At 47.5% G+C, this 26335-nt stretch overlaps 2 protein-coding genes, 1 long non-coding RNA gene and 1 pseudogene across 4 annotated transcripts; 3 read left to right on the plus strand and 1 right to left on the minus strand.

The window, feature by feature from the left end:
* Positions 1-3024: 3024 nt before the first annotated feature.
* Positions 3025-4074, plus strand: LOC136507172 (putative F-box protein At1g30920). Its single transcript, XM_066501974.1, has one exon. The coding sequence runs from the start codon at positions 3025-3027 to the stop codon at positions 4072-4074; it is 1050 nt and encodes a 349-aa protein (XP_066358071.1).
* Positions 4075-16493: 12419 nt separating this feature from the next.
* LOC136507173 (uncharacterized) lies at positions 16494-17348 on the plus strand. Its single transcript, XM_066501975.1, has one exon. The coding sequence runs from the start codon at positions 16494-16496 to the stop codon at positions 17346-17348; it is 855 nt and encodes a 284-aa protein (XP_066358072.1).
* A 1010-nt stretch (positions 17349-18358) lies between these two features.
* Positions 18359-20710, plus strand: LOC136509093 (uncharacterized). 2 transcript variants are annotated; one of them, XR_010772224.1, is made up of 3 exons: positions 18359-18907; positions 18985-19245; positions 19986-20710. It is a non-coding gene; the product is annotated as an uncharacterized lncRNA (long non-coding RNA). The 2 variants fall into 2 exon arrangements; XR_010772225.1 differs by having other exon boundaries at positions 19049-19245.
* A 1718-nt stretch (positions 20711-22428) lies between these two features.
* LOC136507174 (uncharacterized) lies at positions 22429-26335 on the minus strand (annotated as a pseudogene).

Below are 26335 nucleotides of genomic sequence, written 5' to 3' on the forward strand. Positions count from 1 at the left end.
TTTCATCCCCACGGCGATCTCCAACTCCTACACCGGCCCCATCGCCTCCACAACGATCTCCAACTCCTACACCGGCCCCATCGCCTCCACAACGATCTCCAACTCCTACACAGGCCCTATCGCCTCCACAACGATCTCCAACGCCTCCACGCCGGTCTCCAACACCGGCCTCATCGCCTCCACGCTGGTCTCCAACACCGCTCCCACCCCCTCCACAGCGACGCACTATAGAGACGTCTAAGGTCCCGGCGGCAAAGAAGACCCCGAAAAAAAGAGTTATTTCTCAAGAAATACTTCCTGAAAAGACTGATGAGCAAATAACAGCTGAAGAAGACAAAAAAGTGAAAGATTTTTTTATAGATATCGAAAAGCAGAGACAAGCGAAGCTTAAGGAGAAGCCGTACTTTTACATACCACGAGATCTACTGAGGTAGAAGGTCAAAGCTCACAAGAAAAAGATGCTTGAACTTCATAAGCCTCCGCCACTATCAGACTATGACCGCTCCCTCGTGAAGTCACATGATGCAGATAAGAAAAGGAAAAGAGCATCAGGGAAGGATGTCCCACAGTTCGGACAACAGAAGCAACTAATGCAAAATCTTGCTGTTGCTAATGAATATGGTTCCAACATAGAAGTCTATCGACCAGACAACTCTGGAGAAGTGTCGGTTCAAGACCTTAATGTTTTTTTTTGAAAATACTGGTTTAACCTTGGATCAATTGACGGGCAAAGCTCCAATCCAGAACCTGGAAGTTGATACCTAGAAGACTTATAAATTTGGCAAAAGTCTGTACAACCCTGCAGCTCTGAATGAATTGGGTACGTAAATGTACTTGCTCAACAAGTGGTACATGCAGACGTGTGGCAGGGGTGAAGAGTGGATCTTTGTCAGATTTAGAGACCATCATTACTTCCGTGGCGATGACATCTTACATATTAGTTTCGAAAAATTGCATCAACTATACCACATGGACGCTCTGGACCTCTGGACAAATCAATCATTAGCTGCTTTTATTTGTAAGTGATTCTTACTTTTATTTAATAAACTCACTTCCATGCGTACGTGTATATAATTATCCTCACATGTAACTTATATTTATATACAGATTCTAGATGTCAGAGCTCCAAAGAATACAGGACACCAGTGTTGGCTTCATTGATCCTTATATCGTATTCAAAACCGATATTATTGCCAAGGAGCAGTGGGTATCTGAAGCACAGAAGAATATCATGAGGTTCTTCGTGAAGCAGCACGACAAGACAACAATACTTTTCCTGTACAACTTTGAGTAAGTGTTAATAATAATGTAGTCTACATATTTTATGTAATATCAATACAACTTATATGCATGTACGTGTATGTATAAACCAATGCAGGTTTCACTGGATACTCATTGTCATTGAGTTAAACTCAAGTCGGTTAGTAATCTTGGACTCGTTGAGAAAAGAGCGGGCACTATACCAAGATATGATAGACATTATCCAGGGGTAATTTCGATCTCTCGCGCACAACTATTATTGAGTAGACTTTGCCATAATTTATTAACGATCGTACATTATTGGTCGCACAGGGTTTGGAAAGAGTTTATTCGGCAACACCGCAAGGATTGCAAGGCACCACTTAATGTAGTTGAAATACCAGTAAGTTGTACTATATATACTTCCCCACGTGTTTAATTACTATATCGTACTTCAATTTACGTGTGAGATGATGAGAATAATTTTCTTCTCATACAGTGGTGTTTGCGGCAGCAACCAGGTAATAACTTATGTGGATACTACGTTTGTGAATTTATCACTGCGCACATAAGAAGAACTCCTGAAGATGTCCTCAGAGTACGTATATATCAATTTTTTTATTATTTTTAAATGAATATATATATATATATATATGTATTAATACTTTTCCTTTTATTTCAAATGCAAGACTAAATGGTTGAAACAAAGGGTCATACAAAAAGACCATATGAAAGCAGTTCAAGAGTCAATAGCAGGATTTCTTCTAGAAAAGTGTTAAATCCCAATGGCGAGTTCTACTTTGATCCTAAGGAATAAATGATGTAAATTAAATGTTTATTGATATCGTTATTTTCGAGAACAAGATTATGAAAGTGTTGTATATATACATATATATCTATAATATATATAGTTTCATACTTTATTCGAATATAATAATGCTCGAGATGAGAATTAGATGTAATTATATGCGTGCGTGTATTTATATTAGCAGCGTAGAATACGTACATAAAAACATATTATATATTAAACAAATATGTGTAACTGAACTGAAAACAAATTAAACAAAAAAAAGAAAAAGAAAAGGAACCTTTAGTCCCGGTTGGGGTTACCAACCGGTACTAAAGGGTGCGGCCACGTTTGCTCGGCTGGAGGGCCTTTAGTCTCGGTTGGTAACACCAACTGGGACTAAAGGTCCCTCTTTAGTCCCGGCTCGATGACCCGGGACTGAAGGTTCCACCTTTAGTCCCGGGATCGTTGTCCCGGCACGGTAACCGGGACTAAAGGCCGTTACCGTCCGGGACAACAAGGCCATCCTGTAGTAGTGTAACATAGCTAAGAACAATATAAAGTTTTTTTTAAACAAATGAATACAAATAAAAATGAAGGGCAGGCCTGGTGCAGTGGTGAGAGCTATCTCACTGAGTCACCAGGTCGTGGGTTCGAAGCAGCCTCTCCGCAAATTTTGCGGGGTAAAGGCTTGCCTCGGTTTATCCCTTCCCTAAACCCCACTCATGTGGGAGCCTCCGACACTGGGTCTGCCCTTTTTTATGTGAATAAAAAATTAAAAAGAAACTTACATGTAAAATCTAAAATAATGTTGGATTAAAAAAACGTGCAAATAATAGAAAAAGAAGATAAAAATAATCAAACTAGAAAATAGAAAATAAAAACAGCATATATCTTCTACGCACGTGCGTGCCGCACGTGCATGTTAACTAGTATATGTAGGAGTAAAATATGTCTTGGAAAAATATAATAATTCCAACTCTAGCCGGTGCACCAACATGGTTCGCGTGAGGGCGAGAAGCAAGACGTCGGTTATTCCAAGAAAAAAGAAGCATGACGGCGGCGTGTCTCTGCCGGTGTACATGGTCTTCGATGTGCTCTCCAGGGTGCCGGCGAAGGCTCTCTGCTGGTTCCGGCGCGTGTGCAAGGCCTGGCGCGCCCTCATCTCAGACCCGGCCTTCGTCGCCGCGCAGAGATCCTGCGCTGGCCCGCACCTCGTCGGCGTGTTCTACAGATCATCCTCGCGGCCGGAGGTGTGGGTGATGGACATGGCCGGCAACGTTGTCAGGGTGTTCCAGGTGCGGCTGCTGCTGGGCAAGCACGGCGACAGCACTGACGCCTTGAGCGTGCTGCAGCAGGCCACCACGAGGCCCAACAACCTCATCGTCGATGCACGTACTGGTCTCATGATCATCGATCCTGCTGCCGGGCATGCATGCACCGTCGACGTTCGCCATGCCGCTCCATCGGGGGCCCTGTTGGCCTTTCGCCCCGCCACTCTGTGTGGCGCCTTCAAGGTCATGGTCGTGTACTTTAAAGATTATCTACCGCCCCAGATCTGCAAGGTCGCTACGATCGTTGATGGCGGTGCAGAGCCGCTGAGATGGAGGCAAATGTCGTCTCCCCCTTTCGCTACCAGCTGGTGGCATGAAAGTAGTGTCACAGTCAAAGGCGTCGTCTACTGCCTGCCGCAAGCTTTTTGTATGTTGCACCGCATAGCGGCCTTCGTCTTCGAGAGCGAAGAGTGGAAGACGATCAATGGCCCAGCATTGGGGATCCAACGGGAGACACGGTACGCTGAACTAATTGAGCTCAAAGGAACCTTGGGTTTGGTTCAATTCCTACGCCAGCCCAGTGATGATGACCACAGCTATGCCATCGTCTGGCTCTTGATCGATTTTAACAAGAGTGTATGGATCATGGAGTGTACCATACAAATGCCTGGAACCTGGGGATCGACTAAGCTATTGGGATCCTTAGATGATGGCACAATATTATTGCTGGTGAGCCAAACAAAGCAAAACAAAGCCGGGTATGACGATTCGTGATATGTCCTTGTATTCTATAACCCTAGCACAAAGACGTTTACAAAGTTCGTGGACGTAGCAAAGGAATTTCGTGATAAATTTTTCTTGTACACTGGGAGCCTCCTTTCTTGATAAATAGCTGAGGAGGAAATAGCTGAAAGTACATGTAAGGTCCATAGTCATACTAATTGATGCAGACATGAGGTAGACAATATTTGTGTGTGCAATGAAATTTTATTGCAAAATCTCCATTGCAGTGACAGATTCTTTTTGTGAAAACCCTAACTTTGTTTATAGGTGCGCCACTGCATGCTGCTGGGATTTTTTTTTAAGCGGACCTCCTGGGATTTGGTGCGCAGCAGTGGGAGAAATGAGAAAGTGAAGGACCCACCAACGGAGATTAGGATGCAGTAGTTTTCTTTCTTTTTGCTTATATATAGCTAGAATCATGCCTGAGAATTACAGTTTTCTCAGTTTTTGGACGGCCCAGCATTTGGGATCCAAGATGAGACGGTGTACGTGGCAGGATATTATTCCTGGTGAGCGAGTTGGAGATAAGCTATCATCATCGACATGTCCTTGTATTCTACGACGTTAACACAAATGCGTTTACAAAGTTCAGGGACATAGAAATTGTGTTCGGTGATATATTGGTCTTGTACACTGGGAACCTCCTATGTTAGACAAATACGGAGTAACTGTGGAAAATCACCCCGAATATAAATCAAATTACTTGTAACTACCGTAGTAGCGCAAATAAATATAATGCATATATGAGGTAGACAATATTTGTGTGTGGACCAAGTCCGATGATACATAGAACAAATGAGTCATAAATGAGGGTGGTTGAAAAGCTTCATTGCAATTTGGTGACAGATTCTTTATCTGAAAACGTAACAGCATTTACAAAATGCTGTCGGCGCAATTTCGTGCTCATGTTTTGTTTTCACCTGGAGGGAAAAAAAAGAAATTACTTGTAAAAAAACGTGTGCTCCATCTCTACCGCATGTTTTGTTTAGAACTCTCCACACATTCATACATCTGAGCAAAAGTTTAATCGACCTTTGTAGCTTCGTGGAGCCTCAGTTAGCAGTCTCTGAGTCATAAAATTTGCATATAATGAAACTTTGCATTGAGATCGCATGTTGTATTCTTTTTTTTTTCATTTTCTCCATATGATATGGCAGTCTTGTAAATAACACAGTGAAGCTACCTTCTGAGATTGGCCTAAGAGCATCTCCATGAGTTCCTCACATTTTGTTATCCAAAACATTGTGTTTGCCAACTCTGAAAGTAGTATGGGAAGAAAAAAAGATGCTATCTCCAAGAGTTTCCTATATTTTATTCCAAAAGTTGTTTTTGGTTTTTTTTCCCACAATCTGGTCTTATGTTTTGCATCGGGAACTCTTAATTTGTTTATGTACGCATTGAAACCCTTCCACCATACCTTTCTCTCTTGCGCTTTTTTCACATGAAATTCAGAATTTGTTTGTGTACGCATTTAAACCCTTCCACTAGAAGAAGTATGCATGCACTTTTATGCACGATGCTGGACTATTTGCCAATTGCCAAAAGATGGGCAAGGGATATGTGGTACTCTTAGGGCACTCAATGCAGACTCTATCCATAGAGTCTAGAGCTCCAAGACTCCATCACAAGAAACCATGCTCCATAATGCAAAGTTTGTATTATTAGTAGTTTCTATAGATAAAGAAATTTATTATGCAACACAAAGAAAGCTGATCAGCGTCGCAAATTACCATGTGATCCACCCTACACCTCTCAACATCTTGCAATAACCATATAGCAGCATATCACCAGAAGCATTCGAAAATATGGTGGATGTGATCAGACGGCAATTGAACTAAAGGATATATGACCAAGACACATACATGATATATATCACCAGAAGCATACATTGCATACAGAACTTCGAATACAATGCATATATGACTGAACTGTATATATAATAACTGAAATGGCAAACACAATGCATATATGACTGAACGGGCAAACATACTCCACAGAACATCGACAAAAGTTTAGATAATAGCCATGAGTCATCCATTACAATATATAGCAAGAGAAACTTAAATATGAATTGCAAACTAAATAGATAATAATAATATTTAGATAATATTAAGCCATCCATCGTCATCCTGCACAACTCCATGTCCATCATCCTCCAAGCAGAACTGTTACAAAATGAGAATGAGAATGGGTTAGTAAAATAACAAAACTATACAGGTGGTTGAGTTAACAAAAATATACAGCAGCTGCCTTCTCGCTATTTTCATCTACTGGGTCCTTTGAATTATGCAACCAAGAAGTGGCCTACAGAAACAACAAAAAATCAATGGACAACCATTAATCTTCAAGTCTGCATGGAGATAATTGTTTCAACCTACCAATCATCTGTCATCAAGGACCGTCCAATTCAAACCATGCTGAGTTCTAGAATCCTCATCGACGTCATTTGTTTCATCTACTGCATCTAAATCATCCACTATATCATCAGTTTGCTGTGCTGGAGAGGGAGTTCTTGTAGCACCCAGGTCAGCTGGTGATATTGAATACTGACTCATTCCAGCACCAACAAAGTGAAAATTTTCATTCCCATTAGGATGGTTAGCAAATGGGTTTGACTGCAGAAAATTTGAGAACCCTCCTTGTGGGTATAACCTGCAACCATATGAATTTCCATGCTCTAATCAATTATATCTTCACCAAAATAGCACATGTTGCCATACAACACTTGTTACAAAAATCCACGGAATGCAGATAAACTTGAGAAGCACTTTAAGAGCACCACGGATTATTTTCTAACTTCCATGCGTGATTGGCATATTGCTCAACATCTGTTGCGACAGAAAAGACATGTCATTATTCCTATGTAGGACTATGCCTAGCAACACCACGATATGTCAAATTGAGAACAACATATAGGAAAAAGAACTACTATCTAATTGGCATGCCTAGCAACGCCACGATATGTCATTTATGCATACATACATTCTGCACATCTGTTCAGAGATGCCATCTACACAATTCATCTAGTTAACAAAGCTGTGACTAAAATCTATAACTACAATGCACATAAACAATCTGTGATCCATAGACCATAGCTCTGACAACATACCCTTTGCTAGGAGATGACGTTGGCCACCTTCCACCAAAGGGAGAAGCACTGATGACCGGAGGAGTACTGACAGGAACAGCAACACCTGTAACAACCCAAAAATCCACACACCAAAAATCACAACTACAAATTTTTTTTGTTTAAACCCTATGTGATGTTGAGTGACACACGTAGAAGCCAAACCCTAGTTTTGGATTAGATGTGACCTAACTGGGTTAAACTCATAAGCATGGTTTGGTTTTATGCCACATGTGTAATTAAATTCCTAAATAAACAAATCATGCATGCATCCTTAATTCCACTTGTGATTTGGATTCTTTTGCCTTATGTGATGTTTAACTAACTTACTTAATATTTATGATAAACCCTAATATATGGGATGTATTTTTGACCACCATTTGAAACACCTTGTGGGACCCACTACATAACTCGAAGCTCAAGTTTAAACTCTAACTAAATTTGAATCGAAGCAAAAGAAAGAAAAGAGAAACGAACAGAAAAAGAAAAGGAAAAAAGAGGGAGGCAGCAGCCCAGCCTGCCTTGACCGGCCCAGCTAGCCCAGCCGAGCCTCGCCTGCCCTTTCACGCGCGTAGCCCACGAAGCCGGCCCAGCGTCGCCGCCCGCACGCGCACAGCCGCCGACAAGCCGGGCCCGCTCGGCAGCCATCATGCGCCACACACAGCCACAACGTGCCAAGCGCCTGAGCCGCACCCGCTGCCAATCGGACCCCACGCGTCAGCCACCCTAGCAACAGGATCATCTTCCTCCCCACACCGACCTCTTCCTTGACCAGGGGCCGACCAGTGTGGTAGGTGCGGGCCAGGGGGTCACGCAAGAAGCATGACCCTGTTCCCCCCTGTGCCGCGCCTACGCTACCGCACGCGGGCCGTCGGATGCGCCGCACGCATCACCACCGCCCGATCGCTGTCCGCCATTGGAGTCCTTGGAGCTCGGCTATAAAAGCCAACGCCCGTGAGCCCTAACCCTCAGCCCGTTCGCCGCCGCCGCTGGTGGCACAGCACCACACAGCGTCAAGCCGAGAGAGAGGGAGGAGGGAGAAGCAAGGAGGAGAAGGAAGCCGCTGTGGAACCGGACCTCGTCGGAGCCAGGAGCGCCGCCCCGATTGGCTACAGCGACGTAGCTGCTCGGCACGGCACTACATCGCCTCATCACGGCCTCGCCTCGCCACCGCACCGCCATCCTACCGCCATGAGCCCTACGGTGAGCCACGTCGTTCGCCGCTCACCACGCTAGCCGTACTCGCCATGAACGCCACCGTGTTCCCGCACCTAGGGGACGCAGAGGCGGAGCATTCCCGCTCCTGGACACGCTGCACACTCACCGCACGCGCACAAGCCCAAGGCCTGGCCTCACCGACCCCTAGCAGCTCAGGAACACCGTCACGACCACACCTAGCCTCTTGGACGCCATGAACAGACCACGCTGGAGCACGAGCTCTTGCTCCAGCTTAGCCAACCGGTAGCATAGAAGGACCACCACGACCCTCTTGTTGAGCCAAACGGAAACACGAAGCAAAGGGAAGAAAGGGGGCGACGCCGAGCCCTCTGCTCGGGAACGCCAGCGCCGAGCGCTCTACTCATGCCATGCATACGCATCGTACGCACGCACGCGCTCACCATGACCAGAGCACAACCATGGCGAGACCACCGCGTCTTCTACATCGCGGTAAAGGCGACGTTGACACCCTGACTGGCTCCGCCATGACGAAAGACACACCACGCTCACCTTAGCCGAGGATGAAGCCCACCGGAGCCCTATGTTGCCGCACCACACCTCGTCAGAGCGCCACTGCCTCCGCTTTGCCCCCACCACCGTGGCCGGAGGCGTTGAGAGCTCCCGGAGCCCCTTCGACCTGCTCGCCATGGCCGTAGCAGCGTCGGGGAGCTCGTGCACACCACCAATCTTCGGTACCACCGCCACAGCCACCACACCGCCGCTCGCCGGTGTACGAGGACCACCGCCACTACGGCTAGCCAACTGGGGCCGCCCGGCCACCACGTTAACTTCACCGGGGCACTCGCCATGGCATGGGGAAGCTATTGCCTACCCTAATCGCGCACCAGTACCGCCCAAGAGGCTCGCCGGTGAGCTCACCACCGGCAGGAGCATGTCGGGGAAGAAGATGGGGATTTTCCCCTCGCCGGCCACACGTCCGTGCACTTGGTGCACGTGAACCGAACCCTGGGAAGGAGTAAGTGGACCAAGTCCTTCATAGACCGGCTCTACGGTCTATGGACCAACGTAGGCGGGTTCACCATGAACCGCGCCTCACCTGTCAGTCACCGTTTGACCCCGGACCCACCTGTCAGTGACCAACCGAGATGATGACATCATGCTGACATCAGCGGGACCCACCTGTCAGCCGTGGTTTAGCTCTGATGACGCCATGCTGAAGTCATGCCGAAGATGAGACCACGCCAGCGTCGGGGACCTCGGCGATCTCTCCGACCACCTCGGCGACCTCACCGACCACCTCGGCGACCACTTCGACCACCTCAGCGATCTCTCTGACCACCTCAGCGATCTCTCCGACCACCTCGGTAAGCTCTCCGACCACCTCGGCAAGCTTTCCGACCACCTCGGCGACCTCTCCGACCACCTCACCAGCTGATACACCACTCCAAGTCCCTACATGCCACGTGGACCAGTCACAGTGTGACACATGTCAGCCCTGAATTAATCAGCCTTTATTATTTTCAGAAATGATTTAAACTTCGGAAATTCATAACTAATTCATATGAACTCAGAAAAATACAAGACCAGGACCAAAATTCATCTAAAATCGAGCTCTACGCAATGAACCCATGTTTGAGTGCATTTGGCTCTTTTGAATTTTCATTGCTTCTTTGTGCTATTCTATGGACGTCGCTAACGCGACTATAATTCGATCGTATGCAGACTTGGAGGAGAACCAGACGGACGAAGACCAAGAGTACTATAAGGAGTATGGAGATGACTTCACTGAAGGTGCCACATCCCACCCAACCTCGTAGCACCTATTACGCATGGCTAATATAGAACTGCTATTGCTTTACTTTATTGTTATAATCACACTATGATACGACTTGCATGGTAGTATGCTTTCTTGATGGCCTTTACCTTGACGCAACCTTACCCCTGCTCACCCTGCTGTTAGGCTAGTCACACGCTTGCTGCTATATTTCATTACTTATTACTTCTACTACGCTTGTACAACATTGATGCGTGGTGGAAACTGGTGTTATCTGGACTATGGGGAGAGTGCTGCGTATGTGACTTGGGTGTGTGGAGGGTGAGGGTTGTGTCGACCAAGTTGGAATATACGATGAGCCTGGGGCAAGTCTTGCTGTGGGGTGCTACCTGGGAACCCTTGGAAATGGTTACCTGTGGTGGGTAAATGGTATATGAGGTGGCCCTAGGTGTGAACCTGTGATGGGAGGAGCCCAGGGTGGAGGTGCTGTGGTGGCACGGTAAATGGAAACCCTGATGAAGACATTCTGGCTTGGTCACCCCTAAGGACTTACTAGTACTCAGATTCACCGGAAAGCCTTACGTACCACTTGCCCTATATGGTGCGGGATGGCCGGACTACTTGGTAGGATATTGCCACTACTGCTAGGTTGATAGCGGACAGTGTGACGGAGGTACGGGGCGCGGAGGATTTCCCCCACACCCTTCCGAGACTTCATAGAGACCTTGTGGACCCGACTCATGACTCACAGTTTCAGCCACCCTAGACTAGACTTGGGGTGTACCAGGGCTGAATGGTAGAGTGGCAGTATCCGAGGCTAGCAAGCGGTCGAAATTAGCCCAGTTGACGACGGTCAGCGAGGAAGGCGGATCTTGTGGTTATGTAAAACCTCTATAGAGTGTATGGTTGATCGATCGATACATATGCCGACTTGTTGGCTATGGACCTTTCCTGGGTTTCGCTTAAACTAGATAGCGAGATGAGTCCTTCTCTTCTCCCCCTAGGAGTGAGTGTTCGGACGTAGCCAGGGGCTACGGGCCATGAGACAGTGCCGAGAGGGAGTTGGCCTGTCGACTGAGCGATGGTATGGTTGTGATGTGGTGATGATGTGGAGATGGTGGTATATCGATCCCAGGATCGAAACCTGGCTCTGGACGGAAATGGGGTGGAATTGGTGTGGGAATGGTGTTAAAACTTGACCAACTGTTATTATATACTTGATATGCTAATACATAGGAAACCCCAGCCTTATAGGTTCCTTTTGATTATATCCAACTTGCATCCAATTTCCACAAAGCAATGATCATAGGGTGGGAGTGGCCAGTACAAATCGTACTGATAAATTTTGGCACACAGGTTCTGCTGAGGAGTTTGACGGTTGAGGGGTTTGTTCCTATGCTCGAGTTTGGCGATCTTGTCTTCAAGCTGTTCTGAATGAATACTACTTGTGATTCCGCCAATGCGGCGATATAATAATTTATGTAATTCCGCACTATTTGTACTATGATATTATCATTGTATGGTTGTGGTATTCGACTGGAATTTGGGTAATATGATCTACAATGGTCATAATACACTTCGACTCTATGGATTTCCCTTCGCGGAAATCAGGTCGTTTCAACACCTGCTGTTGCAGCGCTGCCAGCGAGAAGGCTCCGAGTTGTAGAAGCACCTGCGGTCGTAACAGAGGGCACAGGACCACGAACAGACAGAGATCGGGTTCCACATCCACCACTGCCTCGCTGTGAACTAGACTTCGTTAATCGGTTTTTCATCCCTGATTCGAGATTTGGGTTAAAGATTGTTGTTGGGAGGAGATCAGTTGGGGATGCTAGGTCATGGGGGATTGGGGGCATACCTCGATTTGGACTTGGGATCCCTTTCTAGAGCCGGCACCTGAGCACAGGGGGCCTCGATTTGTATCCCCGTGCGTGAGATGGCGGGGCGGCGCGCGGGAGAAGGTAGAGCAGAGCACGGGAAATGGCGCAGAGTCCTCAAAATTTGCGGCAATGACGGCCGGAGCGCGGGGCAAGAGCTAGAGAGCGCGCGCGGGGAGACCTGGCATGCGGGAATTCTGGATTCGATTTGAATTCAAATTCGCTGCTGTATTTTATTTTTTAAAAAACAAAAAAATAATAACCAAGGCGGGCATATTAAGGAGCCCGCCACGCTTAATCATTATTAACAGTGGCAGGCACAGTACACCACCCGTCACGATTAATCAGTATTAATCGTGGCGGGCAGCTTCTGTAGCCCATCACATTAATCATTATTAACCGTTGCGGGCGCGTTATGCTGCCCATCACGGTTAATCGATTAACCGTGACGGGCAAAGGTGCCCGCCGCGGTTAAGTCACGATTAACCGTGACCTCTTGGCCGCGATGGGCCTCTTTGCCCGTCATGGTTAATATTTTTCGCCCGTCACCATAAAGATTGCTGTAGTAGTGGAAGTGGCGGGCTCCGGCTCGAGCGTGGGAGATGGCGCATGGGAGAAGCGAGCGCGCGAGTGGAAGGGGAGGAGTTGCGGCAGCGGCGGCACCATGGCATACAAGATCCATCGACTCAACTCTACCCGCCCCCAACGCGAGCCTGCTGATTTCTTCCAGCCTCGAATGCATGGAAGACTCGGCGTCTAAGGGCACGTACAACGCTCGTATTTTACTCGTCTCTTCGGCGCCAGTTTTGCAAAAACCACCTCGACTTGCCCGAGAGACGAGCGCCCCGTCGCCTCGCGAGGTGACGGCCATGTCCCGTGCTCCGAGGCGGAATAGACGCCGCAGCAACGATGTACGGCCTCGTCTCCAAGAGTCGACGGCGCGCTCGGATCCCGCACGGGCAACAACCGATTTGGGCGCGCGCAGGCAGCAGCTGATTTGGGCGCGCGCGGGATTTTTCCACGCCAAATCCATCTCCGTCTCCATATCTCCTCCGTCAGTGTTGGCTGCGGCGGCTGCTGCGGCCCCATCACCGGTGGTCTCGGCGACGGCGCCATCCTCCATCGACGGATCCAGCGGAGGTGGCTTCCCCAGCTCTTCGTCGTCCATGGATTGGTTTCTGTTCCCCTCTTCACCATCTCTAGCTTGGTGGGATGTGGCCGGCGGTGATCCCTCTTCTCCTGGATTTGGGCGTTCCACAGCTTGGAATGCATCATGGGATGGTAATCACTCCATTTCTCAATAGTACTCCATTTCCTATTCGACATTTCCTTCGCACCACGGGCTGTGCACTGGCGAGCTCCATCCCGGCCGCCGTGAGCCTGTTGCTAGGTAGCCTGCTACCAGTAATTTCATAGGGACAAGGTGCTCGGTGGATCTGGAGCGCGTGTGGTGTCCTGAGATTTGCGTGGGTTCGCTTGTAGAGTAAATCGCTTGCTCGCTAGCAAAATAGTGTGTGTTGTGTTCAGTGTAGCTTCAACTGGCTTGGGCGATTCTTGATGATAGAATTGCCTTTGTAACTATGAGCTAGCTGCTGCTATTAATTCATTTCTACTGTCAGTTCTGAAGAATCATGATCAGGCCTTTTTTAGAAAACTGAATGCTGCTAGCTCATTCTATTGAGTATTGACAAAACTGATGAGTTCTTGAAGGAGGTTACTGATGATTCCTACATTACTCCTAGAAAATAGTACCTATATGCGTATCTTCCTTTCTGAAAATTGGATGCTATCAAGTGCTTTCTGTTCTGAAAACTACATTCTGTTCTGAAAACTACATTCACTTCTGAAAGTAGCATGAATTTGTTATGGCTGAACTAGCTTATTTTTTAGAAAGCTATGATACTCTCAGACTGAATAACAACTTTCTTGTGTAGAGCTATGATGATGGAGCTGTCATGTTGATCTATCTGTCTCAACTAGCTTAGAGAAATGTTGGCTTTGTTGTGCTTTGGCTGCTCGATGGAAACTAATGCTTGCTGACTTGGTGAAGAAATGAAATGCTTGGTCAGAGTAGGTGATTGAATCAATTATGTGATCTCATCAAGTTACTGAAACTCTGAATAGCAAGTTAGGACTGCCCTTTGTCCTTTCATGAAGCTGCTACATGAAATTGTTATATATGCTTTCTAATTTTTGTTGTTGTTGTGAATGAACCTCATAGTTGACCAATGCTTCTACCTGAAAATCTGAGTATGCTGCTGCTGTTACTAATTTTTACCAAGCTCTATTAGTGTTGCGAGTTACTTTTGTGAAATTGGACAAGGACTGAGATCATATCAGCCTGTTGCATGCTATCAATTTTTTTCTTTTAAATTAGCTGAGTTGCCATATGATTTTGTTTCCTCTCATGATGTATGGAGCTAAGTTGATGTATGGAGCTGTCATGTTGATTTCTGAAACTAGTGTGCAGGCGTACATACTGTTCCATTTTTTTTAAATATGACTTATATTAATTTATATTGATGGTTTTAAAATAAATATTATACTCATGTTCATCTAATTTATTTTTATCCGTTTCTATTAAATAGCAACACAATGGTATACAAAATAGTGTTCACGGTTGATCTAGCTACATGCAAAGCATTAAACAGCTTTGCAGACAGTGCAACAGACTCTCCATTGTACGACCTATCTTTTTTGCTGTCTGTTTGCTAGATTCGAGGGTGTTGCAGACGACCCCCGTCTGTGGGTTGTACATGCCCTAAGTTACACGTCGTTTCTTCGTTTTTGGCTCTTTCCTCATTAAATTGCTTGCCACGTCAGCAAAATACTTACATGACAGTGTATTTAATAGGGATAGCCTTTATGGTGGAGTCTGCACTGTGAGTGCCCTTAGGGCACTCCCAATGCAGAAACTACTATAGTTTCTATGAACATTAATTGTACTGTCACCTAAGCGTTTTGCTGACGTGGCAAGGTAGTTATTGAAGAGAGAGAACAAAAATCAAAGAAACCGGGTCTAAGTTAGAAACCATGTCTACACGAGAACCAAGACATGAATGGATGTGATTGGTAGAGAATAGAGAGAGAGTTTATGTGATTGGATAAAAAGTTGTTCTGTAGAAACTATCCATTGGAATCATGGTTTCTATATATAGTGTCTATGAAAATTAATAGGTATAGAAACTATATGTAGTTTGTAGCAGGACAGTCCCAATAGTAGAAATCATGCACGATATCCAAGAAGACCACGTCAGCGAAAATCATGTGTAGAAACTAACCCACACAATGGTAGAGTCTTTGTGTAATAAATACCAAACCATTCTTTCTCTATCTCCATTATCCCTTCCTCCATGCACCTGTTCTCTACTTCTCTTCCGAGCCGTTCGTGCTGTCTTCCTCCGTCCTGACTACGTCCATCTTCTCTTCTTCCTCAATGAGACCGGGAGCCACAGGTGAGAGAATTAGCAGGAGGAGAGGCTACGAACGTCAGCGATGCAAGGGACCGAGCCACCGGCCGCGGCAAGCTCGACTCCCTGGTCGTCAGCGAGCTTCGCCAGTTGGCCCGTCACCAGCCATGACCTTGTGCTCGCCCGCACCATGGAGGTCGTCGTGGAGCGTGGCCTGCGCAACCTGTGCGGACGCGAGCTGTCTGGGAGACGGCGGCGCGACCTTCGCGGCCTAGACGACGGCGGCACGGCCTGTGCGGACGCGAGCGGCCTGAGCGACGGCGACGCGACCTGTGCGGATGCGAGCTGTCTGCGCGACGGCGGCGCGACCTTGGCAGCCTAGGCGACGGCGGAGCGGCCTGGGCGACGGCGGCGTGACAGCGAGCGCGGAGGCGGAAGTCTCGTCGCGGGCGCCGCCGGTAGAAATCACTCATTTCCTCCCAACGGCAAATTAGCGGTTTCTTGGTGCCTCGGACGACGAGTTGACGTGGTTTCTTCTCGATCCAGGAAACGGTTTCATCAAATTTTCTTCTCTTTCTTAATTAATTAGATCGCCACGTCAGATTTTCGTTGAGTTGGCATGGCAATTAATAAGGATAGAAACTATAATTAATATGCCGCCATTGGGAGTGCCCTTAGAGATGAGTTTTTCTCCTTTTTTGCAAAAAAAAAAATATATGGATAGAGAAGAGATATGGGAAACTCTTGAGATATGTAGCATGATAATTAATTTTCCAAGAGTTGTACTAATTTACACGTTTTCTATTACAACAGATTTAGCATGGTGCCTGGGTCCGTTTGTTTGCCCGTCATTTGTTTGAATATCATTGGAAGTTGGAAACGGATCGGACTCCGTATTTTTTTTTTCAAAAACCTCCGTATTCTACTCGAACTCAACTGACCCGGCCTGTGTTCATATCTCGGAAAATATATACTTCCATCTGCGGCCGCAGCACGCAGATGGTTCCTGCTGGCGAGCGAGGAATACGTACACACACACGATAATGGAAGCGAAACGACCAAAGCATGACGGCGGCGTGTCCCAGCCGGAGGACATCGTCTTCGACGTGCTAGCCAGGCTACCGACGAAGGTCCTATGCCGCCTCCGGTGCGTGTGCAAGGGGTGGCGCGACCTCATCTCCGACCCTGCCTTCGTCGCCGAGCAGAGATCCCGCGCCGCCGATCCGCACCTCGTCGGCGTGTTCAACGGAGCCCGCTGTGGTCTGCCGGAGGTGCGGGTGATGGACATGGACGGCAACGTTGTCAAGACTTTCGAGATCACGAGGGGCACATCGCTGCCGCCGCAGCTGCCCACGCGACCGGCCCTCATCTTCGCTGACGGAAGGGATGGTGGCATGATCATCAATCCGGCGGCGGGGCGAGCCTTCGGCACCAGCGATCCAATTGACTGGCTGAAGATCACGACTTACATCAACAGCCTTGGTCGTGCCAATCCGTCTGGCGTCTTCAAGGTCGTCCGCCTGCATGAACCTGACGACAACGATGGCGATGGCACCCACCAGCTCTGCGAGGTTGCCACGATCTTAGATGGACATGCCGATGTCGTCGGCAGCAGCGGCGACACAGAGCCGCTGACATGGAGGCAAAGGTCGGCACCGCCCATTGTTATTGATACCTGCTGGAGCTATAACCACAAGGCCGTTGTCAATGGGGTTGTCTATTTCATGACTGACGAGCTCGATGAAGACGATGATGTGGGTCCGAGCCGCATAGCTGCTTTTGACCTAGAGAGCAAAGAGTGGAAGGCGGAGGTGATCAATGGCCCTGCACTGGGGTTGGATCATGACAAGGAAGAGGAGATACAGCACTTTGCTCTAGTCGAGCTAAGGGAACCTTAGCTTTCGTCCATGAGGTATTCATGCTCGTGAACAAGTACTCGTACACGAGCATATGGCTAATGTTGATGCTGACAAGAGTGTCTGGGTCAAGGAGTATATGATACCAATGCCCAAGTATCAGATTGGACCTGCTAAGCCATTGGGTGTCTTGGTGGATGGCACAATATTATTGTGGTCCAGCGTGTCGGAGAACATTAGCTTTCGTCGTCGAGAAGTTGTTCTATTCTACGACCCTAGCACAAAGGCATTTACAGACTTCATGGAGATGGAAGAGGGGTTCAGATATACATTGCTCTTTTACAATGGGAGCCTCCTATCTTGACACAAATAACTGTCGGAACAAATCGAAGTGTATATATTTATCTCGTTGATTGATGCTAACGTGGAAGCTCATTGAAAAGTACTCTGATATTGTAAAAGTTTCATCACCGTGATAGGTTTTTTATTTTGAAATGTAACTCAGATCGAATTGCCTTCATATAGAAAATCATGTGTGAAGTACGCCGGCGGTCCTCAAACTTGTGCTGCTTTGTCATCCCGGTCCCTAAATTCCCAAAACGATCGTATAGGTCAACTCTGTTCGGATGCCAAAATAGTCCAAACGGGTCGAGACATAGACTAACAGGCTCACTGGCATGTGGGGACGGGCGTGGACGGGTGAAGGGGCGCGGCAGGGGCGGGGAAGCGCAACGCAGCAGTAGCACCACGGTGGCAGTGGACGAGCACAACGTAGCAGTAGCAGGGCGTTGCTTGGCCAGCGGTCCGGCGTAGCAGCGGCGGTGGTGAGACTAGGAGCACGTGCTCGTCTACCCCCGCCGCGGCGACCACTACCAAAAATCTGTTAATCCGTGACGGTTTCTCTATGACGGATTTAAAAATCGTCGCTAAGAGTGCACAACCACTAACAATATACAGGATCTTGAGTATGGATATCCAGCCCACGGCCCAATACCAGTTTGCATATATAACGAGCCAAAAACCTAACACACGACACACCCACTTCGGCCTTCCTCACTCCTCTGTGCCCATCCATCAGCCGCCGCCTCCCCCGACCTCAAACCCCGCCCATCCATCTGCCTAGCGCGACACGCCCAATCCCAGCCAGTGCCGTCCACTCCCACGCCATTGGCGCAGGTCGAGGCTGGGGCATGGCGCACGGAGGCAGGCGACAGCAGCCCACCACAGCCGACCGCTTGCCCATCCCACCGTCGCCCCTCTTAAGTTCCCATCACCCAAGGGCGGATCCAGCTAGGGAGCTGCGGTTCTCACCAGCAAATGCAGAGATTCACGTAGCAGAGTTTCTTTTCCGGCTGGGGGCACGACGGATCGGGCATGGCTGCATCGTTTCGGCCGGGGGCATGGTGGATCTGGCGGCGGCGTGACCCTGCTGCCTTCCTTCGACGCTACTAGGAGAGAGCGAATGTCTGTCCGTGCGGCGTGACTTGAGTGGTGGCGCCGCCGACCTTCCTTGTCCTGGCATCGATGCCTCTCTCTCAGTGATGAGGCAGCCCCCTGGTCATTCCAAAATCGGCTGATGCCCCTTGCCCAACAACCACAAGGTGCGCTGCTTGCCTTTGCCCTGCTTACCCTGATACATATTTATCACACTCACGCTATTGGCTCCGTTTCTCTGCAGGGCTATACGCTGATGTGCTTGGGCTTGAGAATTTCTTACATGCGTTGCCTATCTCTGCATCTAGGTTACAAAGAGGTTGTACGACGAACGCAATTCCGGGCGAATCCTTCTGGAGGAGGCTGCGTGCGAGCGAGCAGCACCGGCATTGGGTGGCTCCCCAACCTCTTGATCTGCTGCAGGTGATGAGCAGAAGACACCCAATACCTACTGCAGTTGATGATCAGAAGACGTCCAGCACCTGCTCGACGAAGTGCCTACAAGGTTATTTCTTTTGTACTTTGCTTGACTTGCTTGCTTGACGTGGACGGACTACTGGAGTGTATGCGTGATGCAAGCTGTACACTAGACTGAAAATTTAAAGTTGGGTGGCAGTCTTTGATTGAGCGGGTTTATAGGTTACAGGAATGATAGGAGTTAGCAATCCTATTCTTCAGTTACAAACCCTTCAGAAATTCATTTTGGGCAGTTAATGATTTGACTTTAGTTTACTAATAACATTTTTCTTGTTCTGGTCAGCGTGACAGAAGTTTTAGCAAGAACCTACTGTATGTCACCATTTTTTAGTATACTTTATTTCAGGAACTGGAATGCTGCATAATTTTGTGCTTTAATTTTGTAATAATAATTTAGTTTAGTTTTGAACTAGCGTTGGACAGAGAGGCATCCAACAATGTAAGGTGCAATTGCTTGTCCTTGTTGCACAAGCTTAGTATTTTTTGTCAGATTTTATTTCTTTTTGGCGGAATTTTGCAGTTCGTCTAAGGTGATCAGGAATTGACCCTGACAAACACCCTATTAGAAAGGAGTTTGTAAGCTCCTCTTAACTCTAAAATCATGGATCTTTCGAAGTGTATTTTTCAGTGTTTACAAGACCTTTAATCTGTATAATCTGCTGATCAGAAGTTTGATCAAGTAACTGCAGATTGTTCCTCTCGTACTGTTCGTGTTTCTGCTGTCATGTTCCTTCTATTGCTCAGCCCATGTTCGTATTTCTGTTTCAGCTCAGTTCTACTGCCTCCAAGAGTAAGCAGATCGACAGCCACAGCAGGTAAGAAGATCGACTTTGGCTTCAGAGTATGTGCAGAATCTTGGCCTTTGTAATTTCTCAGCTTCGCAAGTCCATGTCAAGATGCAGTAGTTGACAAATTAATGTGTACAGCTCTGGTTTGTTCAGTTGGGCACCATTCTTTTTTATTTGGGCCTAATCTTGTCTAATTGTATTTCTGGGTATGAATTTAGTTCAGAATCGATAACAACATAAGCTTGACAAGTTCAGAGAATTACTCTGCCTTCAGGTTTGTGGTTCATTCAACTCGGCGAGGTCTTCTTTCTTGCTCTTTTGTGCAGCATAGAATATCTGACTAGCAGCACGACAATGTATTTTATATATTATTATATAGTGTACAGTTTAAGGATCACAAAGAAGCTTCCTGTGTAGGGCGTTCTTCCTCATGTAGCATCTACTGCAAGCTATTTCAATTCTGCTCGAGTTGTATTAGGCGTCATAAACTTGCTTCTAAATACGGTGTTTGGTCTTTGTCTTTTCAGGCTACCATACTGGAAACGGAACTAGTAGCAGAGAAGAGGGCAAATGCATCTGTTCGAACCTATTTTTTTGTTGTTTTTAGTGCTGGATGATAACTCTATGTAATGCTGGATGAAAACTTGTATGTGATGTGCGATGAAAACTTGTATGTAATTGAAAATGAGCTGTTTTTCTTTATGGACTTAATGTTCGTCGTATGTGCTATAATAATGGGCTGAATCTTTTATGTGCTATAATAATCGGTGAAAAATAAATTAAAAATAGGATGAAACAGGATGTATGTGGGCTGAAAACAGATTGCAAATGGGCTGAAAACAGGCTAAAAAAGTGGGCCATTTTTTATATTGGGCTGTTAATAAATGGGCTAGGCTGCCACATCATTATCCACGTAAGCATCTATGGAGGCATCCACGTAAGCATGTATGATGATGTGGCAATTGATCCGTGACGGTTATTTTTCGTCACAGGAAATGGGCTCGGGCTGGACTAACTAGGCTTCGGGCTCTATCGTGACGGTTTAAAACCGTCACCGATTATGTTAATCTGTGATGGTTTTCGACAAACCGTCACGCAGCTCAATCCATGATGCTCAATCTGTGATGATTTCTGAAACCATCAAATTTTCCATGACGGATTAACAGGATTCTTGTAGTGGACATGGCCCGTGCACGCGCTTGCCACACCGGCATGGGGACGCTCTCAACATGCCATGGAGGCTGGAGCCTACCCGAGTCGTCGCCAAACCCCGGCCTCACCTTGACGCAGTTCGGCTGTAAAAGCTAAAAAAATAGAACCGCGTCCGCCCTTTGCTGTTTTACAAAATTCATCCACCCCAATGCCTCCCATTCCAATTCCTCACAGCCATGAGTGCGCCTAGTTGTTATCTAGCCTCTGGACGAGACCCTGTTGCAAACCATCAAGTGTAAGCGACGAATTTTAAGTTTCCCCAAAACATGTCCGCCATGGATGGTGGAGCAAAGCTCCGCGATACCGGCCCTTCTCTGGTTTCAATAATTTTTTTAAACGAACATTTGTCTCATGGTGAACATGCACTACCAGATCTCCAACCTTTGCCGAGAGCCCTAGGCGCTCGGCAAAGCCACCCTGACTCTCGGCAAAGGCTTTGCCGAGTGCCGCTCTCAGCAAAGGCCTCACGGCTAACAGCCTTCCAACAAATTAGCCTTTGCCGAGAGCCATCTCCCGTGCTCTTGGCAAAGGTTTTGCCGAGTGCCAAACCTAGCCGTCGGCAAACTAAAGTCACATGACGGTAACGCGACGGAAACGTCCATCTTGGACGGAGCCTTTGCCGAGAGCGGACGTCGGCAAAGAATTTTTTATAAAAAAAATAGATTTATTACTTTGCCGAGAGCGGCTGTCGGCAAAGAAATTCTAAAAAAATAATATTTATTACTTTGCCGAGAGCGGCCGTCGGCAAAGAAATTCCAAAAAAATTGTTTTCTTTGCTGAGAGCGGCCGTCGGCAACGAGTTTTCAAAAAAAATTGTTTTCTTTGCCGAGAGCTCCCAGCTGCCGGGCGCTCGGCAAAGAATGGACGATTTGCCGAGCGCCTGCCAGGCTCTCGGCAAACGGGCCTTTGCCGGTTCCCATGCATTGCCTCTTTGCCGACGGCCGTTGCCCGGGCGCTCGGTAAATTGTCCAAAAAGTGTGTTTTTAATTTTTTTTACTTTCCAGCCACACAAACAAATCATGCATATATCAAATACCATCAACACATCACGAACATCACATATATCACAAACACCAAATACATCTCACAATATATCACCAACATCACATGTCTCACATTATAATCCATCAAAACATCTCACAAGTCCATCACATGTCTCACAATATAATTCATCTCATAAGTGCAGAAATAATACATCAATAACAACAGTCTCATCCCCAAGTTGCCCACCCCGACCCTCCCGAGCCCGGCTGATGCAGCGGAAGTTGTGGATTGGGAGGCACATCATTCGAACCCGTCGATTGATTCTGCACAAAGAAGAAAAAAAATTAGTACTTATAGTAATACTAAGGCCAAAATACAGATAAAATTTGCAGCACTAGGTATAAAATTGTAATCTAAGGCTAGAGAAGTCAAAATTTCAGCAGCACCTCCCCTGCACGGTGAGGTTTCCAAAACCTGCAAGAAACCAACGGCACGATGGCCGACACACACATATATATCAACGGTACGATGGCCGACCACCACATATCAACGGCACGATGGCCGACATGCACGGTAAAGAGTTTGTGGTAGAGAAGTCAAACTCACATGAGTAAATTGGTAAGGAGGTGGAGGAGCGAACAGCTCTGGTGGCGGTGAATGACCCATCGAGGCGCCAAGACTTGTCACGTACGCCGCCAAGGCGTCAAACCTCATCTGCTCGGCCTCCCGCTCAGCCATCACCCTCGCCTGGTATTCCTCCCGTTCCTTCCTCTCTTGTTCTAGCTGGGCCTATAACGTTTCACCCTATTGTTACAAGTAATTTCGAGGAATGTAAAACCAATGAACGACAAATAAAACAGAAATAACCTGTAGTGCTGCCACACGGTGCGTCGAAGTTTCCTGCCTTGGGAGTATGGCCGGGCTTGCGCTCGTGCTCCTTGCCCGGATCTGGGTGAGAGTGGGAGTTCTGGACGAGTCGAGCGTGCTATTGCCAATCCAGTACCACCCATGCTTCTTGCCTCCTCCCACACTCATGACGATCTCGCCATCAAGGTTCGCGGTGGTCGGATCGTACCCTGGCCCATGGACCATCCTTGCCATCTCAATGTACTGACTGAGGCGCTCGGGGCTGCTCTCATTGGTGAACGACTCAGTTGGGTCCTCCGGGTTCTAGTCGATGCTAGACGTCGCCTTGCCCTTGTGGGCCATAGCCCATGCCTTGAGCTATCCGCATGGCTAGCCCCCATGTGACGCCGACTGCGAGAAAAAACAACAAGACGATTATAAATCATGCAGGAATAAATGTCAGAAAGAATAAATGAAGCTGTGTACCCATCTAGCTGCGTATCCGTCGAGACAAAGGTTGCCCTGATGGTGTGCTGCACCTAGCATCAACAAACGCCGATCCCGGAGGGCGTGCGTCTCCGCCCAATCGCCACTCAACCACCTGTCGACCATCATCATCCAGGCCTGCGTGCGATTGGCGCACCAATATGGAGGTACCTACAGGACATCAAGTATATGAGATATATAAGAACAATTCAAGCCTACCCAATCTCAGAAGAAATCAATATTGATGTTGTATATTTACCTTCATGTACTGCTCTCGGGTCAGCGTCATTCCTCTTGCATCTTCTTTCTTGACCTTATGACCAAGATAGACCGCATAGTAAGTGATGATGTCCTGAAGCCATGCCTGTAATGCATGTCTATGATGCGTTATTTACAGGCTTTGGCCAACACCATAGCCGCCTTATCATCGAATTGATCGGCGCATCTGAAGAAGTCCTGCATATAGAAAAGATTTATCAATACATTAGTTCAAGAAAGTCTGACGAAAGCAATGTATTGAGCAATGTAGTGGGAGGAAGACTTACCCAAAACTCCATCATCACCCGCTCCGCCTTGCTGCCGTACACCTTGCCGCTCTCGTCCGGAGCATCAGGGGTGGTGACGTAGTGCTCGAACGTGTAGGCCGGCTCCGTAGTTGAGGCTAACACGACCAAGTCTAGGAAGTGTTCCCTGCAGAGGAGACCAAGGATGCCATTGGGCAACCTTTTGTGAGCACCTGCAGCCACAACCTTCCAAGCCCTGCGTAAGTGATTAAGAAAAACTATTAGTTTCCATTGTGATTCTCAACATATAAAATATAGCAGTGATAAAATGTAAAGTTACGTACGCTTGCCCAATGGGTTGAACGACTGGGCGTCTTGCAAAAGGTATCGGCCACACAGGTAGGCTTGTCGGACCACGCTGGTAGACACCCACTGATCCGCAGGAAGTGGAACCCCCTGCCTCGTCCTCCTGCTCGTCCTCGCCCTACTGCGCCTGCTCATCCTCCTGCTCACCCTCCTACCGCTCGTCCTCCCGCTCCTCCTCCTCAGGCTCTGGTGCTACAGGCTACTGCGGCGGCGCCCTCAGCCTCCTGCTCGTCCTCCTCCTACACAACCCCTCAGCTGCATCGACATCTGAGGGCACTCGTGGTGTACCAACCGTCCTCTGGTAAAGCGAGCTGACCGCCCGCAAAGCTCTGCGGCCCGTCATCTTTGCATAATCACCTACAATTCAACAGAGTAAACCAATAAGATCGGATTTGCTGGATCATAAACAAGACGTTATTATCCGGAGAGCATCTATTTTATCATGAACCTGGGCACCAGTCATCATCTGTGGTGCGGGGTCTATAACCAAGACACCTTTAGTAAAGTTCTTGATGTCTCGTCTAAATGGATGCTCAGCAGGGAAGAATTGTCGATGTTTGTTGAATGTAGAATACTTGCCACCCTTCTGCAGCCAAATGAACTGCAGACCTGCCTTGCATACGGGGCATGGGAACTTCCCGTGAACACACTAGGCGCTGAATATCCCATATGCCAGGAAGTCATGTAGGGAGTATTGGTACCAAACATTCATGGTGAAGTTTGTCTTTGTAGCTCGATCGTATGTCCATACACCATGGTCCCAAGCATGGACCAATTCATCAAACAAAGGCTCCACGAACACACCCATGTTATTCCCCGGGTGTTCAGGAATAGTCAACGACAAGAACACATTCTGTCGTTGGAAGGCGACGCCAGGGGGGAGATTGAGGGGGATAACGAACATGGGCCAACAAGTGTATGGGGCAGCCATCATTCCATAAGGATTGAACCCATCTGTTGCCAGCGTAACACGTACATTACGAGCCTCTCTAGCTTTGTTATGATGAATGTGATCAAAGTATTGCCATGCTTCACCATCGGATGGATGCACCATCTTCTCAGGATTGTATCTTTTCCTATTTTTATGCCATGTCATCTGTTTCGTGGACTCCTTAGTCATGAATAGCCATTGGATCCTCGGTATGAATGGAAGGTACCGTAGGATTTTCATGGGGAATGGACTCTATCTCTTCTGACCATCACCAGAGTCTACCTCTAGATACCTAGATGAATTACACTTTGGACAGTACTTTGCTTCCTCGTGTTCTTTTCTAAAGAGGACGCAACCCTTCGGACAAGCATGTATCTGCTCATACGGCATCTTAAGTGCACGAAGGAGTTTCTGCGAGTCATACATGTTCCATGGCAGAATGTGACCCTCTGGAAGGATGGAGCCAATAATTGTCAACATATCATCAAAGTTCTCTCGACTCAGGTTGAATTGAGACTTTAAGCCCATTAAGCGTCCAATCCCATCTAGCTGAGAAATCGTTGTGTGGGAATGAAGGGGTTTCGTTGCCATAGACAACATGTCGTAATACGCCTTTGCGCTTTCCTCTGGCTCCTCCTCCTCCCTATGTCCTTCAGCGAAGTGTGCTTGGTGATAGTCATCTAACCAAGCTACTACCCCGGCATCAGCATTATAACCCTCAACACGTGGTCTCACCACCTCCTCTCTCACACGACCGGCTTCACCGTGGTAGACCCACTGGGTATAGTTTTTGATAAATCCATTCTTAGCTAGTTGTGTAGTCATTGCCCCCTTTGTCTGCCTTTTTCTGTTGTTACACTTGCTGCAGGGACAAAAAATGACACGTGCTCCGAGAGCCTAGTCAAATGATTGCTTGATGAAAGCCTCGGTCTTCTCAACCCATTCTCTAGTAACCTCACTGTGACTCCGGTGGCCCGAGTACATCCATTCACGGTCATCCAT

Source organism: Miscanthus floridulus, chromosome 15 (genome assembly GCF_019320115.1).
Source record: "Miscanthus floridulus cultivar M001 chromosome 15, ASM1932011v1, whole genome shotgun sequence".
Taxonomy (NCBI): domain Eukaryota; kingdom Viridiplantae; phylum Streptophyta; class Magnoliopsida; order Poales; family Poaceae; genus Miscanthus; species Miscanthus floridulus.